At 36.1% G+C, this 18,851-nt stretch overlaps 1 protein-coding gene across 1 annotated transcript in view; it reads right to left on the bottom strand.

Moving 5' to 3' along the window:
* Positions 1–352: 352 nt before the first annotated feature.
* The window catches only part of GAD1 (glutamate decarboxylase 1), a 34,639-nt gene continuing 16,140 nt past the window's right edge, over positions 353–18,851 (bottom strand). Inside the window, exons 7-17 of the mRNA XM_075710606.1 lie at positions 14,239–14,351; positions 12,693–12,808; positions 12,510–12,589; positions 12,251–12,305; positions 11,030–11,146; positions 10,805–10,869; positions 7,709–7,787; positions 5,939–6,088; positions 2,967–3,074; positions 2,166–2,255; positions 353–526 (exon numbers count right to left, since the gene is read on the bottom strand). Of these exons, the coding sequence (XP_075566721.1) occupies positions 353–526; positions 2,166–2,255; positions 2,967–3,074; positions 5,939–6,088; positions 7,709–7,787; positions 10,805–10,869; positions 11,030–11,146; positions 12,251–12,305; positions 12,510–12,589; positions 12,693–12,808; positions 14,239–14,351 (1,147 nt within the window). The remainder of the gene's footprint in view (positions 527–2,165; positions 2,256–2,966; positions 3,075–5,938; positions 6,089–7,708; positions 7,788–10,804; positions 10,870–11,029; positions 11,147–12,250; positions 12,306–12,509; positions 12,590–12,692; positions 12,809–14,238; positions 14,352–18,851) is intronic.

The following is an 18,851-nucleotide window of genomic DNA, read 5'->3' as shown; positions in this document are numbered from 1 at the left end:
GTATATATATATATATGTATGTATATATAATTATATATTTATTTATACTGTACATATATACTGTGCAGAGTTCTTAATTTGCTATTTTAGTACTTATTAATTTCCTGCTGACTACAATAAACAAGACCAATGTAAGAGTCAATAGTACTTCAACTTCAAGATAATACGTTTTCCCTCAGTAATATGATCTACCAATACATATATGTTTCAGTAGCCTATAGTTGTTATGTCTTAGGAGAGTGGAACTTACAGAAAGAGAATTTCCTTAAAACATGTTCTGCAGAACTGGGTTAAAAAAACAGCCAGTGCTGGAAAACAGTGAATTAGAGAAATAAATAATTCAATCACTGTACTACAGCTCCTGCCCCAATCTCTCTATTTCCTCAATGAGGAAGTCAATGTCAGACTTAGTTGCTGCTGGGTTTGAGATGACCATTCGGAAGAAGTTGACTTTATCGCCCTGAGGCTGATATCCAACCATGGTAGTACCTGACTCCATCATCAGTGCTTTGATTTTCGGTGCCACCTTTATTGTGTTTAAAAAAAAAAAGAGAGAGAGAGAGAGGAGAGAGAGAGAGAGAAGAGTAATGAAAAATTTTTATCCTTTCTTTGTATGTCACAACATTTCTTAATTTGGAAAAAATAAATGGACAGATCAGAACGGCACTAGCTTTTATAAAAAGATCTGTAAGAGAAAAAGCTTGAAAAACTAAATATGTAGGATTGGGTATTTAAAGGAAAATTGATAACAGTAATATCCATCTTCTTGATTAATAGACTGATAGCATTCTAGAGTACTCACTATATAATAATTTTATATATTAAATGTATGTGTCATTTCTCTGTGCTGAAGATTTTGACATGAAGAAGTATTTTCAGTCTTTTTAAGAAAACCTACTCCAGAACCACCTTTTTGAGGGTAACAGATGTTTTCCATGAGAATATTACGTATTCTCAAAGTCATTTCGGAGGCAATGATGGAAATTTTTCAACAAGATCTATGTCATAAAGAATATTTTCTGTTAGCGTAAGCCATGGAAACCTCCCAGCAGTTTTACAATGCTGTGTATTTAACACAATCTCACTTCCTCACTTTAATTTACAAGGAATAATGTTCTGACAGTCTTAATATCTGGTATTGACTGAGCCCAGTTTTGCCATTTCTTTCTCCCACTCTACTTTCTGCCAGCCACGGTCAGATGTCTGGCTCTTTTACTGTTTTGTAGGATGCTTTATAATGTCCTCTAACATTTAACAGGGTCAAGTCAAACATTTCATCCTTCTTCCCAGTCTTATCTTCCTCATTTCTCTCTTTTTTTGCAATTTCTTTACCAAACATGTCACTGGCTTGACCCAGGAATTTCTGTTCTCTTCTGTTCTCTTTCCCTAGTGTGATGCAGACATAAAGTCCTCTACAAAACCTCCCAAGTTTGCCCATTCTTCTCCCTTCCCAAACATAAAAAAAAAAAAAAAAGCAATTAATTTTGACAACTATAAAATCATTCTTTTGTCTCCTGCATGTATTTCATTCCACTTCTGTCTGTCTAAAATACTCCTGCAAAATGAATGCATTTCACTTCCCTCAAGTCCTAAGTAACACGATACTTTTCCTGGTGGTGCCTCTACGATGCCTTCACTTCCCTCTATCATTTCTTCAAATAAATTTATCCCAAAGTCCTCCAAAGGGTATTCCTTTTTAACTGAAATGCATTAATGCATGACTAACCAAGCACATTTAAAATCAAAATAAAGACCTGAGAAGGACTTACAGGTTTCCATGTCCTTTACCCAATCCCAGCTTTTTCAAATAATTACCCTTCCATTTCTCTTGCTGATATGCTGCCCTATTCAAACAGGACTGGGAGGTCTTTGTACCTAGCTGCTTTCTAAAGATTTCTAACACTCTTGGGAGCACACAAGTGACACAAAACAAAGAATAACTGACTATGTTCTGTATCTGGTTCTATAGGGGAAACATGACTTCAGCTTCAGTATAAATAGGAGACAAAGGTGAACAAATATCAAGGTCATTAACAAGCAATTGGGGAACTGACACCCCAGAATTTGGAACATGTGTGAACATACAGATATATTATTTTTAATGAACAGAATATTTTGGGTTGAAAGAGTAGACTATATTTTTGCATTTAACAAACCCCACATACCCTGTGTAACTTTTCTCTTCTCTCATCACAGTCTGGCATGCCCCTGAGACTTGGCGGAATATACCAAAAACATACATTTGTATGCTCTGGCTGCAAAAACAACGGAACACATACATCAATAAACAAAATAATACAGATCAGTCACACACTAAAGGCTAGTCGGTAGCATATTGTAGCACAGACATGGAAAACAAAATACAGTATCCTAGTTCTGCATGTTAAAACAAAATAAATGGATTATAGTACTGCTGGTTGCATCTGCTGTGTTAGATTCCCTATACATTGTCCCATTTACAATGTTTTCAGGTTCTAATGAAGTGCAAATGCTTTGCACCTTCATGCAGTTTTATGAGGAACTGTTTTTCAGGATTGCAGCAAGGGCAACACGATTTTCCTTTTCCTAGTAAATGGAGAGACAAAGCGTATTTGTTATTCTATCAACCAAGAGCTTACGCAATGGCACTAGCAACAGAAAATACAGACAAAATAGCAGATGCTCGGTTATGTGTGTTGATGTAGAATCTCAGCATGAGCAGATTGTATTAAGGTAGTCTTCATTCCCTAAACTGGGAAGTCTTCTGTGGAAGAGAAGAGGAGGAGATAAATCTGACATTTATGATACAAAAAAAACCCATGCATTTGGTCAAAAAGCTGCCCAGATGCCAATAGTCATGTAGTTCTTTAGAAAATAAGAGCACTTTTGCACAGCTGGCTTGAAGAACTGTGAGAAGTGTGAAGACTGCTTTCAGAATTCCATACAGATTTGGTTCCTACACACAGGTTAAATGAAAGTAAACTTACCTCCCCTTCAAAAACCATCTCAAATTCTTCTCTGTTTTTGATTTTAGTGTAGAGATATTCTGCCAGCTCCAGGCATTTGTTGATCTGATTTTCAAATCCTACTGTACCCTGTTTTAAAAAGAAAGTAAGTATTAATTATATGGTCATTTTTCCCCTTCCAATGCAATCACCTTTTCAGATAGGCTTCGCTCTTAGATGTTTTCAGTCAGAAAACATTTAGCAGTACTGTTTCTTGTAATTTAAAAGTAAAGTTAATCAACACTATAAAAGTGGCTAAATGTGGCCTAAGTGTAATCACTCTTTGGTTTTGGTCTCGTTTTAAGAGAATTTATTATCATAATAACAAGGGGTTTTGATATTTTCAACTCTTTTTTTTTTTTTTTTCACTTTCCAAAAATATTATTAAGTCTTGGCCTCCCAGCTCTTGCTGAAAGACTGGGAACATGGAATGGGAACTCAGTTGAAAGGGTAAGAGTTGGGAAGTAATTTATTTCCTCTGAACAGTTCGCTAGAAATTTGCATTTTAAAAAGTCAGCAAACAAAAGCCTGCAATATGTTTGCTAAAAGTTATTTGCCCACCTAGTGATCTTTTGTCATATCTGATTTGTTTCGAAAGATCATAATCCCAGAATAAGTAGATGAATGTTGAAAATAAGTAAAATAAGAAAAAAAGTTGTGGGTTTTTTTTAAAGTACACTTCTGTACATGAATGAAGAAGTAAGACAGACAAGTACACTCTTAAATTATTGCATATTTGGGGTAAGATCTTTGTACTGAATAAAATGACTGAAGGTAAAGTCACAAGACTACTTCTGGACCTAGGCTGTATATTTCTACTATAAGGACAAGAGTATGATCACTCATAGTGGCTAAATCTGAAGGAAAAATTTCAATAGCTTCCATAGCATTTTGTTTTCTTAACATTTGAGTAATATAATCATGGAATCTGCTAGAAACAATTCTATCCAATACCTCAGAGAACTCAGGTCCAAGAAATCTGAATCTGTCTCAAGACCAAACAGAAATCCAAAGTAATTAATTTCTGGAGAAATTTAAAATCCAGATATACAGATCAACTTAGCAATTTTCATCTATACTATTTTTAAAGAATCACATCCACAGATATCCTACTTCTGAATTTTACATATGACCGACATCCACTATGGTTTCCAATGTAATGTTTTTCTTTATTGTGAAGTGCTCTACTTCTTTAGTGAAGCCAGTTTAACAGGTGAATATAACAGCAGAGAGAGAATCGGCATGCTAGTTTTAACAAAATGTGTCTGGCTGGTATTTAGAAAAATGTGCAGTTCGTGCTTTGATGGTGTCTGTAGTCAGCACTTGGAACTCAGAACCATAAACAGACGGTTTATGTCAGTTTATGTCCAGCTCTGGGGCCCTCAGCACAAGAAGGACATGGACCTGTTGGAGCGGGTCCAGAGGAGGGCCACCAAAATGATCGGAGGGCTGGAGCATCTCTCCTATGAGGCCAGGCTGAGAGAGTTGGGGTTGTTCAGCCTGGAGAAGAGAAGGCTGCAAGGAGACCTTATTGCGGCCTTCCAGTACTTAAAGGGGGCCTATAGGAAGGATGGGGGCAATCTTTTTAGCCTGTTGTGACAGGACAAGGAGTAATGGTTTTAAACTAAAGGAGGATAGATTTAGACTGGATATAAGGAAGAAATTTTTTTACAATGAGGGTGGTCAAGCACTGGAACAGGTTGCCCAGAGAGGTAGTGGAGGCCCCACCCCTGGCAACATTCAAGGTCAGGTTGGACAGGGCTCTGAGCAACCTGGTCTAAAGCTGTCCCTGCTCATTGCAGGGGGTTGGGCTAGATGGCCTCTAAATGTTCTTTCCAACCCAAACCATTCTTTGATTCTATGATAAACAACACACCTCAAAGTTGCTAGTCACAGTCCGATTCTAATGTGTCATAAGCAGTTTCATGTTACTGGATTACAGTACCAAAATGATTTATTTTGGAGGAAGAACTGAGTCGGAACTGAAATGTGCTTAGCCTAGTAATCAAACCTATGCTGATTACTAAAATAATTGTTATAAGTATTTTGTGTTGAAGCATTGTGTGTCTGTTTCTGAAGTAAATGACAACTCTACAGTCTGTTTAAAAGTAACTGTATGTCTAAAGTTCTGCTACTTTCTTCCCTCAGTCTTCAAAATTGAGGAAATCTGCATGAAAACCTCTTTTACCATCATAGGTTATTTACTATTGCTGTCTGATTCTCACCAAAAGTGAAAACTGTTTTATGGTCGTACATTTTGCCGTCAGATTTAATCTCAGTTCTATAAAAAAAGATCAGACTGTGGACAGGTTACCCAACTGAATTCCCATTTTGTCAGCAGAAGAGCAAGAAGAATAGTAATAAGATGCCTGCAGATAAAGAAATAAAAATGAAATGTGTTTTTTTGACTACATGGACCCTCATCTTGTAAACAGGTAAGCCTGTATGTAAGCCCATGCTTAAATTCAGCCATCCAGGCATACTACAGTAGTCCCAGGGAATCTCCTGTTAAATCATTAGTTGGGCAAAGCTTCTTAAGAAAAAGGCTGTGTTTTCGAAGTTGCTTATAAAATCCATGCATAGAAACGTGATGTTCAAAGGACCCTTGTAAGACATCAAGTCTACTCTGCTGCTACTACAAGTAATCTCTAATAAGATACATATGTAAGTTTATAGAATCACAACAAAAGACCATTTTGGTGTCCTGCCCTCACTGGTTTTACTGCAGGACTCATCTAGTGACTTAAACTTTTCTTCTAATTTCCAGCTGAATTTATTGATGGCTAACATTGTTCTACAATTTAAATGGCTCTTTTCTGACTTAATACTCAGGTGCCTGTGTGTTTAGAGATTGTAATTACACAAACATTTATGTTAAAAATTGTTCCATTACATGAGACTTATAAATTAAATAAATACATTTCTGATTTTTGACCTGAACTTTCATAATTTACCTTTGCCTTCCACATCAACCAGAATTTGAAAATGTCCACATGTCGACCACACTGTATTGCCTTATCTCCAGTGTCATAGGATACATCATACTGTTTGTCTTGCTGGAAGAGATAGCCTGCACACATTTGATTGCAGCCTTGAAGTATACCCTGTAATGAAAAACATGTACTTATATGACTTATATGGCATATGTGCATATGAAACTGCATGCATTAATAATATATTAAAATATATTTCAAATATATACAGAAGAATTGTTCTTTAATGGGCCAAATTATAAAATACTGACCTTGTTTTGTAAACCTAAGCCACAAAAATAATTTCATAACCTAAGGTGGTTCCCTTAGAAGTCCCTGAGTAGTCATATAGTTTTACACACCCACACCTGAAAAAACATTCGCAGATTAATTTGAATTCTTAGTTTTTGGTACTAACTTTGTCCATGTCACTTCGTAAGGCTATGTTCTTAAGACTTAAATTTTTGATGTGTTAAATTACACACTAGAATAAAGCTGAGGTCTCTCAGTTCAGCAGATAGCTACAGAAAATGAAGAGGGGAAAAAAAAAAAGTAATTGAAGGCTTCAACTTTATATATTGTCCAGCTTTATGACACCTAACATCAGTGATAAATGTAAGTACAAATTACCTAAACCAGACATTTTTTGCTTACAAATAAATATGGTCCACAGACCAACAGAAATCTACAGATTACTGGGAAACATCTCTGAGGGAAACACAGAGGAGCAAATTCCTGTATGTTACACAGAAGTCTTACATATATGACATTTCTAAAATGGTTTGCATCTCCTTATTAGTGGTTCTTTGAAGATGGTCAAAGACACTGGTGTATCTGATAAATACAAAAACACCTATCAAAGTTCTCATATAGAGAATAAAAAATTTTGCCAAAATCCTGCAGTAGTTAGCATAATAAGCATGCATGCCACTAAATAATGGCTAGTGCTTCCCTCCAACAGATGTCAAAGTGTTTTCTAAAGGGAAATAAAAGCTGCAGTCTTCAGTTTAGAGATGGGTCACCTGGAAGAGCAATGGCGACCTAGGGCCACAACTCCTTCATCACAGTTCTATGCACAGGGACCACTTCTTCAACTAACCTCTTCTAATAGCAACTGACATGCCAGAAATTAGTAGATAACAGAATTAGTCCTAGCCACAGATGACATGAGGTTGTTTTTTTTTTTTTTTTTTAACCATCTAAGGAAAATACATACTGCTTAAAAGAATTATGACACTGGTCTTGCTTTCATTGATGACAACGAAGAATCTAGAAGAAAGCCCTAAATATATATATGTAGTCATAATGAAAGCAGCATGGTTTCTTTTCAATAAAATTGAGAAACTTTTAAACCACTGTGTAAAGAAGTCCCTTTTTATTTAAGCAGTTTAGACTGTGATCTATTACTAAGACCAAGGGTGTATGTTCAGTATATCATTGAAACAACAGGGCAGATGCTTAGATTAAGTATATTAGCATGGCTCTAGTGTTGTTATTAGAACATGCAAAGATTCAACAGCTGAAGATCTGACCCATATTGTCTAGAGCTTTAACAAAACAAAACAAAACAAAACCACAAAAAACCAAAACCAGAGCAGATAAAACAACTTCCTAAACACAGTGTAAATCCACACAACTACTCCTTCCAAAAGAAGTTTTGAAATTAAATGGATTTTGCACTACCCTCTTAAGAAGTAGGGCTTGATATTTATTTTTTTAAAAAACTGCTTAATTATTAAATATAAGGCAGACCTTCTCCCGGACAAGAATGGCAGAACATTGTAACAACACTCCCATCATCTTGTGTGGATTCCAAGTGACTGAGTTGGCTCTGCAAAAAAATTACACATTCAGATAGGTCTGGAAAACAGAAACTCAACCTGAAGCAGTCACCTTTGTTTTCTGCTTTCAGCTGGAAATGTATGGAGTTTTGACCATGATGATTTCACTATGGAGATTATTACTCCCTCAAGTGTCTTCTTTCTGAGCTATACTGTCCAGGAAAGGAATTTTTCATGTGTTAATATTGCAATGTCAGACTTCATTAGTTTATATTATTACTAATACCAGCTAATTAGTGTCAGACTATGCTGATTAGCTGATACAGTAACTTCATCCCCAGAAGACTCCACTTCTAGAAACAGCACTAACAAAAATAGTTTGACAGGTTGTATCAATTCAAGGTACTGACTGGGGGAGGGGTGTGTCAGAGAATTAAGGGAATAATACGAATTCTGGGAGAATACAGTTCTTTACTGAACAGCTGCTGGAAAAGTAGAAAGCAGAGGAAAAGACACTCCTCATGCTTATCTGCTTTTCCAGTTAGAGCCACAAGAGACCTATTCTGTACTAGGTTGTCAAGCCCATGGACTGTTAAAACGCTATAAAACTTCACACCACAATCCTACTATTCTGTAGCTAAATCTTAAAACTTTTTACATGTAAACACAGGTGGATGCACAAGATCACCTAATCTACTAGCCAAACAGATGATATGTTCTGTATTTTTAACATACTATCCTAGACAGTTTAACGATGATGCTAAAATAAATGTGCCAACATTACACATCCACTGACCTCTTCACCCTAAGCAATTAATTACCAAATGTCCCCTTGACTCACGGTGTGTTCCAGAGAAGGAAAGCGTATAATCATATTTCACAGACCATGCATGTGTTCTTACAATGTGGTTGAAAGAAAATTCAAAGGTATTTCCTCGTCTTCTGCACCCTGCTCTCAGAGGACACAGACACAACCACAGTTCCTCTGTTTTGAGCAACACAATGACTCCTTCACACCACTCTGAGGACCACTAATTCCATAAAGATTCCAGATACAATTGCAACCTCTGACTGCGCTAGGTTAGACCATAGCATCCCTCAGCCAAAAGAACAGCGCAGCCTGTGCTGTACCTGGGGAGCTCACCATCCCTCTAAAATCTCCTGCTTAGGCAGTGCAAACCAGCAGGTATATAGCTCAGACTGAGGAGGCAATTATCTTTTTAAAAAATTCACTAATAGTTCAGATGGAGTAGTCAAGAAACAGGAATTTATGTAACAGCTCATTTCCTTTGATAGCGCTAAGGTTTCAGTTTAGCACATTTATTTAACTTTCAGCGTTCCAAACAAAGATAATGTCAAATCGGTTTCACAAGAAGCATTAGGTTTATTTTAATGTGAAGAAGTCACTCTCTACCCTGCACAGCCAGCCAGCCGGAGGCTATCCTACCACAGGCAGTCCCAGCTCTGCACCATGGCAGCATGCCAGCCCTTGCATGCCCGTGTCTCCAGGCAGGCCAAATCTGGCCCCAGTGTTAGCAACAGAACCCACCTGGGGCCCATGATAGGCAATTACACAGTACACATGGGCCCCGGCCCATGTCTGACGATCCATACAGCTGACTAGAAAAGAAATAATATCACGCTTCGTGGCCTGCTTGCTTCTGTATTTGCTTAAGATCACGGTCTTAATTAGCACCTCTGGGTTGACCTCAGGTCAAGAGAGGTGTGCCAAACTACTGTGACCAAACATGGGTAGCTTAAGGAAAGTATTTTACAATGCTGACCTCATACTAGACGTGTTGCCATAACATGAGTGACTAGCAAACTAGATTGGACAGAGGTTGATAAGATTCTGCTACTTCAGACTACTCCTGCCACGCCACACCACCTGCAACAGAAGGGTCCACATGGTTTTCCTACCAGTCCTTCTGTACATTATTCTTTATCTTGTACTTGTTCTTCACTTACTGTATGAGATGCCCGCCACTAGGGAAGTTTTTTTTCCCCTAAGGAAGAGCATTGCTCACTGTTCTCATTTTACGCCTTTACCCAGCACCCACATTCAGCACAGTTGACTCAAGGTAGCAATTTGGTGCTAATTTGAGAGTTCACGGGTAGAACTTGTTTCAAATCTTTTTTGCTTCCCTGGAAGCTGGTATCTGCAATGATGGCAAAGATCTTACGTTTCTGATTTTTCATTGCTTTTCTGACTTTTGTTCAGACGGGCAGCCTTTTATGATAGAGCAGTTTCAAAGGAAATCTAGAGACAAACACACCCATGGGGTTATAAACATAGCATCTTCTACAGACTACAGCCTTGTCATCGTTCGATATGGGAACGACTGTGCCAAAGACTACATGTGGGACTCCTCCTGAGTCTGAATTGTAAGGGCTGGGGGGAGCATCACACTCTCACTCTGCTATCGCTTCCAACACAAATGCTTTGCCTTTTTAAATTGTGTTCACATAATATACATAAAAGCAAGACAAAAGCAAGCATATATATATATTATAAACTTTAATTTACAGAACACTCGTTTTGAAGCAGAACATATGCTCTTTATTTTCTGAAAATAACTGCAAACATCTTTCAGGAGAGAATCTCTACAAATTTTCACCATGTCATGGCTTCCCATCATAGGTATTCATGCTCAAACACCTTCTCTGGATTCCTCATTTCTCACTGCTATTCTCAAAACCCTACATTTCAGAGATTGCCTAGCCCTCACACCTCATTTTTTCCTCAAATCCTCCTTCACCCATTCCCAGACTTATGATCCCTTCAAACCTATGCATAGAAGAATCTCCATTCCTTTTTGCCAAGCAATATCCTTGTCCTCCTTCAAATGTGCTGAAAACTTACCTTTCACTCAGCTGTACATCCCCATTTTCTTCTGTACTATGGTTTCAGTCTTCCTAGTGTGAACCTTTCAGTGTCTTCCTTTCGTTTAATTTAGTGTTTAAACTCTTTATTGCAGCAAATTCATCTTTTCATGAATTTGTGAAGTGTCACTTATCTTATGAAACTACTTAAATAACAGTAATACAAATAAGCACCATGTCGTACCTTTCTATTCCATTAAGTTTATGACGATGCTTTCGGGACATTAAGAGTCCACCTCCCCAGGCAGCCTGGAAGAGACAGAAAAAAGAGAAGACTCATTGTTTTGGAAAAGCCTAACATATTTGAATTTACTCAGGATCTAGTAATAAATATTTTAATTCAAGACAAAACATGTGTAAACAAAAATACTCTTTCGTCTGAGTAACAGCACTTCATTTAGTTACTTACATCTACATGGAGCCAGAGGTTATATTTTTCACATATATCTGCAATCTCCTGTATTGGATCAAAGGCTCCATACACTGTTGTGCCTGCAGTTGCATTTACAAAAAGAGGAATGTAACCCTACAATAAAAATAAAAATATTAAATACAAAATCCAACCTCTTTCAGAAAAAAAAAAAAAAAAACACATGAAAATAATTTCAGAAATGTTGCTATCCCATTTTCCATCCTAAAAATGTTTTTCTTCCCATGTGAAAGGTAGCAACGGTAGAAACTAACAAATTGTATACAAGGTAGGAACAAACTCTGTTTTTATCGTACCACAACTTCACAAAATTAACTAGTCAGAAGGTAAAGAATATTATTTTGTCTAATTTTGTCTAATCTCTTTCAGTGAGGAGATTCAAATGTTCTAGTAGAAGACTAGCAATAGTCAAGTAAAGTTGAGACTTTTACAGCAGTATAAAGGAAAATTAATTAAATGTGATTTGTAAGCTGTGATTTGAAGGCTTGAAGTTTTTCCTTTAGTCTTTATCTACTAATAAACAGAACAAAGCAGAACAAAGAAATCCAAAACAAAAGCAATAAATGTGGAACTATCAGATCAAAGTGAGACCGTTTTGAATTAGATGAAATAAATGTGAACTGCAATTTCATAGAGTGCCCAAATGTAAAGAAGTTAATAAATAAATAAATAAATAAATAATCTTGATTGCTCTAGCTTTGGTGGCTTTATACAAAATTAATGGATTTTTCATTACATTGATTCAAGAAATAACAATGAATGCCTCAAAAAATTAAACTTACTGGCTGTATTTACTAACCCTGCAGCCTCACACTTGAAATCTATGGGAATTTTTAGGACTTCAATAGAATTTTTGATGGTTCTGGCTAAACTTTAAAAGTTTGGATAAAAGGAAGTTTAGTTTCATGTTTTCATACTTTTTTCCATGTATTTCCAAACAGAGAGTTATTTTTAAGTCATAAAATACAGATGTGGTTCAAGAGTTAAAAATACTTTGTTTTTAAACAGTAAATGGAAACCTTAGCAAGACATACAGATAACTCCCTAAACAATAAATGAATGTATAATTAAGCAGCTGAAAATATTATTATAACATTTATCATGATAATGTTCTCTTTTAATGTTAACTCTCATCTTTCCAAAGGAAGAGGTAATTTTACTAAGCCAAGCATTTATGTGCTAATTTTTAAAAACACAAACCTTTTGTTTAGCTTCCAAAATTTTTGCTTCCAAATCAGCTGGTATTATTTTGCCTCTGTAATTATTATAGAAACAGAAAAACAAAGAAAATCAAAGAGTGCATGTGGAAATACTAGCTACAGTTGAAATAATTTAATAGGATTTTCTCAACAGGCCATTAGCAACTTGACACACTGTACTGAACCAGTCCTTAAGCACAATACAACAAATTTAACAGATGAACACATTTAATATATCAAAACCTTAGCATTCATCCTACCTTTCATTGCATTTTATCAAAATCACATTGTCTGTTCCAAATCCAAGTGCAGCTCCAGCTTTCTTTATTGAGTAGTGACTCTGCAGCAAAACATATGCACATTTAATGGAGTGGTTGTTTAATGATGAAGGATCCTCACAACATACATCAATACATTAAGAATTAGCAGCGTGTAAAGCTCACATGTTCTGAGGTAAAGAGAACCAGTTTAGGGACTGCAGCCATGCCTTTGGTTTTGACTTCAGGGAAATACTTGTAGCGTGCAGCCATTATGCTGTACATGTTGGAGATGGCTCCTCCTGTGAATGAATAAATGAATGAATAATAAAATAGTGATAATGAGAAAAAATGCCTACTAGACTAAAGACATACAAGTCTCATTTGCATTATGCAGTGAAAGTGGCAGTGAACTATGAAAAAATAAATCTCTGAAAAGCATGGTCATCTGTCTAAACAGCATAGGAACAGACACTCTAGAAAGTCATACTGATAGTTAGATTTTCCTATCCATCATCTCTTTTCAATTGCTAACATTTTGTAACACATTCCTAAAAAGTTCAGCTTTCATCATGCTGCTTTTGCATGACAGCTTCTTGTTAGCAAGAATAACAGGAACTTATCAAATGGTCTGAGACTGAAGAAATGTCACATACTGGATGGATTTATCCCATCTCACTGCAGATACCGACTAGATGCCTAAAAGGTAGATTTCTACAGCTGAGCTAGTTATTCTAAGCTTCCTTGTAGTCAGTTAAGGGAAAGAGGCACTTTGCAGGTTATGATTCCACTAATTCATTTTGACACCTACTTTTGAAGAACATAAATTGAGGGCAAACACCTATTTCTCTTGGTTTACTGCTAGAAACAGCCCAGGACAATCAGCTCAGTTCTGCGATGCAAACCTCAAGATTTAGTAATTTGAATCTCATCCATAAAGTCCAGGATAACTTACTCCTCTAATATTTCTTCATCAACAAGAACACTGAGAAAGATCCATCTTTTTCTAGCAGATGGGACTGGAGACCAAGCAAGTGTGCATTCCCAGATTTTATGTGGGCTGTTCCAAAAGGAGGTGGAATTGTCCTTCATCCTCTGAAACAGGATGGTGTCGCCCCACACCAAACCCAGAAATCTGGAGTTCTGCTGGACACCCACGTTGTCCACACAAGTGCCCAGAACCTCCATGTGGTTTACCAGTCTTTTCTGTCACTGCTGACTGCCTTTATATCACCTTCATGGGAAGACACTTTGTCTTGGTCTTCCTACTGGAATCATACTTGCGAATCCAGTCAGATGATGTCCCAGATAATATGTCCCAGGAAGTGACAAGCAGTCACAGTCTTTTTCTGACTGTGAGCCCAAATCGTCACTGACCATCAAAGAAGTCAGTACATGATTCTCAAGAGCTATTGGTCAGCAAGAATTGTGGTTGCTCAGCACCTCTAGAAATGAACTGCAAAATAAGGGTGTTTAAATGCCTAACTATACCAGAGCTTGTAGTAAAATTTTAAAATACTGACCAGCCACGACACATAGCCATACTCAAGGATAAGTTATTTCTTTTTCCCCAAACTTTTTTGTGGGATCTTTAAACAAAGAATTCCTACTTCTAAATATCTGACGCATTGTTTTATGTTGCACATACTGTGGGCATTCAGACACAGCTTATGCTTATTTCAACTTTTGAAGTTTTAGTCAAACCACCAAAACAGAGAGAAAAAAACCTCACCAGGTGAGAATATTCCATCGCCATCTTTATTTGACCATCCAATAATCTCTCTCATCTTTTGAAGTGTTATTTGTTCCATGAGGACAAAAACAGGGGCAATTTCATAGGTAAACCTGCATGGATAAAACAAAAAAAACCCCAAACAAACAAAATTCATTACAGATTCTAAACACACACAATAAACTCCCAGTCTATGATTCTTTGTGAAAATGCTTAAGATTCCTAAAAGTTTTCCTATAGACTGAGATTCTGATATTGAGGCCTTTACCCAAGCAAAAATCCTCAGGAAGACAATACTGGAAATACTGGTCAATAAAATGGCAGTATTAGCCTTTTTGCAACTTTCTATATAACCAACATAAGACCTGATGCTCATCATCATAGCGCTGCTGACTGCTTGTGAGATTGTACTGGAAAACACTTGTTTTCCAACATGCCAATTCCACGCTTGTGGAATAACATATTGCCAAATCCTTATGAAAACAGTGAACTTCACTAAGCTAAACACAACCATAATTAGAAATATTGAGCTAGGGCTTCGAAGTCTAAATACAATTAATTATGTGGATTTATTCTGTTGATGATCTCCAAGGACAACTTATTTCTACAATACCATGCGATCAATAATTGTCAAGAGTAATTATAAATGATGATTTTCTAATTACCAATTACCAAAAACAAGTCAGCAGTCAACTATCGTATCCACTTAATGAGGGCAAAAACCACTGCATACTCTGGTATGCCCTGGTGTCACAGACAGATATGTGGATGGAAAGTGACAGCCCTACAACCATTTTTGGTGATCAAGGTACATAGATAAATTGCTACTGCTGTCAACAAACTCCGCTTGCTGTGTATTAAAAAAAAAAAATAAAAACCACACCCAAAACACAACCCCCCAAAAACCCCCAAAAGAGTAGTAAAAAAGGAGGGGGGAAAAAAAGGAAGCTGAGAGAAACTAAACAATCAACCTGTGATTTCCAAAGGAATCTAGACAGACATGATACCCTGACACTTTGGATCTGACTGATGTCTTCCACTTGAATAATTTTGCCAAAACGTATGTGTTGTCTCTCTAATACCAAAATGACATTTTGAGAATAGATACGGCAAACTTTAAGGAGACACGTGATATGAAGAAGGGAACATGTGCCTGACAAGCTTGTCTTTTGTTTACAGCTACACTGGGTAGTTAAAATATTAATTTTTTCTTCAATCCTTATGTGTCCTTAGTCCATCAGAGAAACACCACCACTATTTTTAAAACATTCCTTTAAGATTAAACAGCATTTCTAATTTACTTAATTGTTGTAATTGCTATTTTCAGAAGCCAAAATACTGCTTATTTTGCTTTTACTATCACTAGAACTGTCAAAGACAGACAGTTGAACACTCATCTGAAGTTTGGGTGCTGCCAACATTTGCAGAGAGACAAAATTAATAAACTGGTTGGTGTCTGCTAACAGTGGGGCTTTTTTTGTTTTGTTTTTAAGCACTGCAACTCCAGGATGTATTCCAATCTTTATTTAGGCAGAATGACGAACTGACGTCAACAGGAACTCGGTGGTGTACAGATCACTGTATATACAAGATATGTTTAAGTCAATGTGATTTTTTTCTACCAGTTTAAACACATTTTGATTTTTGTCCTGACACCTTGCACACTGATCCCTACATACTTCCCAGAAGACTTAAAGGCTTGTACAAAGAATATATAATAAAGCAAGTTTTTTGTATATTAAATATCAAGTGTTCACAAGGGGAATTCTGAAGATACTTAAACCCAAATAAAATAGTGCTTAGTTATTTGATTATATAATTATTTTCTGATTCTCCAAAGACTGACAAAGAAATAAAAGATGACTGCAGATGATTATAAATGATAAGGCCAATACAGCTATATTAGATGATGGCTATGATTTTTAAAATCACATCTTGCTAAAGTTCACTCCGACTTATTTGTTTTAAACCTAAATGGTTTTCAAAAATTCAGTTAAACGCAGAAAATGTGTTTGGCTTGGAAGGAACTGTCTGACTTTAGAACCAATCTCCTGACAAAAAATGCTGATTAGATTTTTCATACAGTTACAACCTTTACAGGTATTTCTATGAATTAAATAAAACAGTCGTGAGTCTCAGCTCTTTACTAACAGCATAAATGAATGGGGTTTTTGGTAGTGGACAGTGCTGGCTTAATTCTGCTCTTACCTAAAGGCCAAATCATTTTATCAGGCCAATCATTCTAGCTACCTGTTCTCCTGTTTGCCAGTATGCAAAAAGCATTCTGAGAAGAAACGTAAAGCATTTTACATCATTTTTCTATGTTACATTTTCATAAGCGTAAATGCATAATACTGAAAACACCATTAGAATTCTCTCATCTTGGCTAACAGTGGGCATAAAGAGAACTTCCAGGTAATATTATATTGCTTTCTAACCTCAGCTGGCTGCTGTGTGGTGAGCAAGTGACCTGCACTACAGATCCCTAGAGCTGGATGAATAAGGGCAACTTCTGAAATTTCCACCCTGAGGGTCTCATGATTAGTGATTGAGCTATGAATAGCACATTGATACATTATTTCCAAGTCAATGTGGGAAGTTTATTATGTTTAATTTAATATATTACCTTCGCAGTGACATTTAAATAACATTTCCTAATGACAATTTAAAATTTTAAGAGAGTAGAGATGTTTTGATTACTCAGAACTCATTTGCAAAAGAAAACACATATTTTTTAATTGTTACAAATATTTTAAGTATTGTTTATAGGTGGAAAAGAAAAAAAAGAGCAAACAGAAAACATTCCTTGCCATAATCCAGTGTTACTGTCGCTTGTGTGTTACATGCTTGTATAGCTGAAATAGGTTAGAACAGTTTCTAGGTAAAGGTCAAAACCTGCTCTTCTGTGCTGGAACACTGCTCAAAACAACTAATATGTTCCCCAGAGCTCACAGAGATGATTTGGCTATTTTTAATAGCCTTCTCTGTCAGTTCTTTGAATCATATTTTACAAACATCTTGCTTTAGCCTTACTTGCAATTACTGCGTTACTTGAAAGCATATCATGCTGACCTTGGTTTGCTGAGAAAAAAAGAGAGCAATGTATTATTTTGCATTTGCTAAACCTCATGTAAGCAAATAGATACTAAATTTTCATGCTCACAGAGAAGTATTTTCAAGATATATTCTTGTTTAAAGTATAAATTGATCAGAAACTAGTTTGACAGAACCAGCTATTTAACAATTTACTTTTAAAGCCAAACAAAGGAAAAAGCAACCTCATTTAAAAAAAAAAGTTACTCTTTCAGAAGTGAGTGCAATGTTCTTAATAATGATGGCAATATTTCATAATACTGTCACAGTGTGCCACAGAGCTGAATTCTATTAGGTCCTATCACATTTGTGCAATTTCACTGATTACAAAAGGATAACTAAGCTAGGATAACTAAGTCAAAGGAAAAGGGGCTTGCAAAAAGTGACACTCTCTGAAGTATGTTTTTGTCACAGAAGAACAATATTTAAGCAAAGTTTTCTTTTAGAAATGTAATCAGATTTGTTTTCACTTTTAATCATGGTGTAAAAAAAAAAAAAAAAGGCATTTTAAAGCACTTTGCAATACTTGTTTTACGATTAAAATATATGTGGCTGGGTTTTCTTCCCAATCAGCTTTTAAATCTGAATGTGTCATACCAATTTTTAGCAAACAGATAACTAATTGAGAAGATTTTTATTACAAAAAGCATGCTGGTTTTGGCTGGAGCACTTATGTATTTTTCTTTATTGCTAATGTCACAAAACAGGCACAGCTCTACATAGAGCTGGTAGTAATCAGCTATACTTAATGATCCATATACTCATGGATAGGCCAGTGAAAACATTGTTCATTTTTCCAATCTGCAGATACATTTCCTGTGTTCTGCCAATTAGCAACAAACTACCCAAAACAGAGGTAGCTTTAGAGTTAAAACACATCCAATACAGGACTAAAACAGAACAGTCTGTTACCTGCCAAGTATTTGGACTCCCATCACATTTTTTAGCATATGCAGATCAATATATGAATAAAAACTGGCTAGAAGGTTTTTTGGTTTGGTGGGTTTTTTTTCATTAGTTACACTCTTTGCTGCAAAAATTCAACGTAACACCTCACATTTACATCTAGCTTTCATTAATTTTGAGGTCAAGAAAAATTAGGAAAAGTTTCCTAATTGATATGTTCCAGATGTAAAATTTTACTTTTTTTATACTTCCATTTATTTATTTACACACAACTTTAATAAATCTTAGACTAATTCCTTCATTATTATCAAATTAATTTTCAGTGTTACATTTTTAATCATTTTGAAGCCACTTCTTTACCAGCATACGAACAGAAGGTGGTGCCCCAAGCCTGCTACCTCTGAAGTCAACAGGAGAAAAGACAATAAAGTTTTACGTATTTTGTATTCTAGTGTTAATACACAGCTGCAGAATTACTCAGTCTAGAGACAAAGCTTAAAAAAAAAAATAGGGAAAAGATAAAGAAGATGGGTCCAAGAGAAGAAAAATAATTTCATGTTACTATATTTGAATCATCATGTTTTACTTACCACGTGCTCTGGGATATTTGCATT

Source organism: Pelecanus crispus, chromosome 5 (genome assembly GCF_030463565.1).
Source record: "Pelecanus crispus isolate bPelCri1 chromosome 5, bPelCri1.pri, whole genome shotgun sequence".
Lineage (NCBI taxonomy): Eukaryota > Metazoa > Chordata > Aves > Pelecaniformes > Pelecanidae > Pelecanus > Pelecanus crispus.
This window is presented reverse-complemented; position numbering and strand designations above follow the sequence as displayed.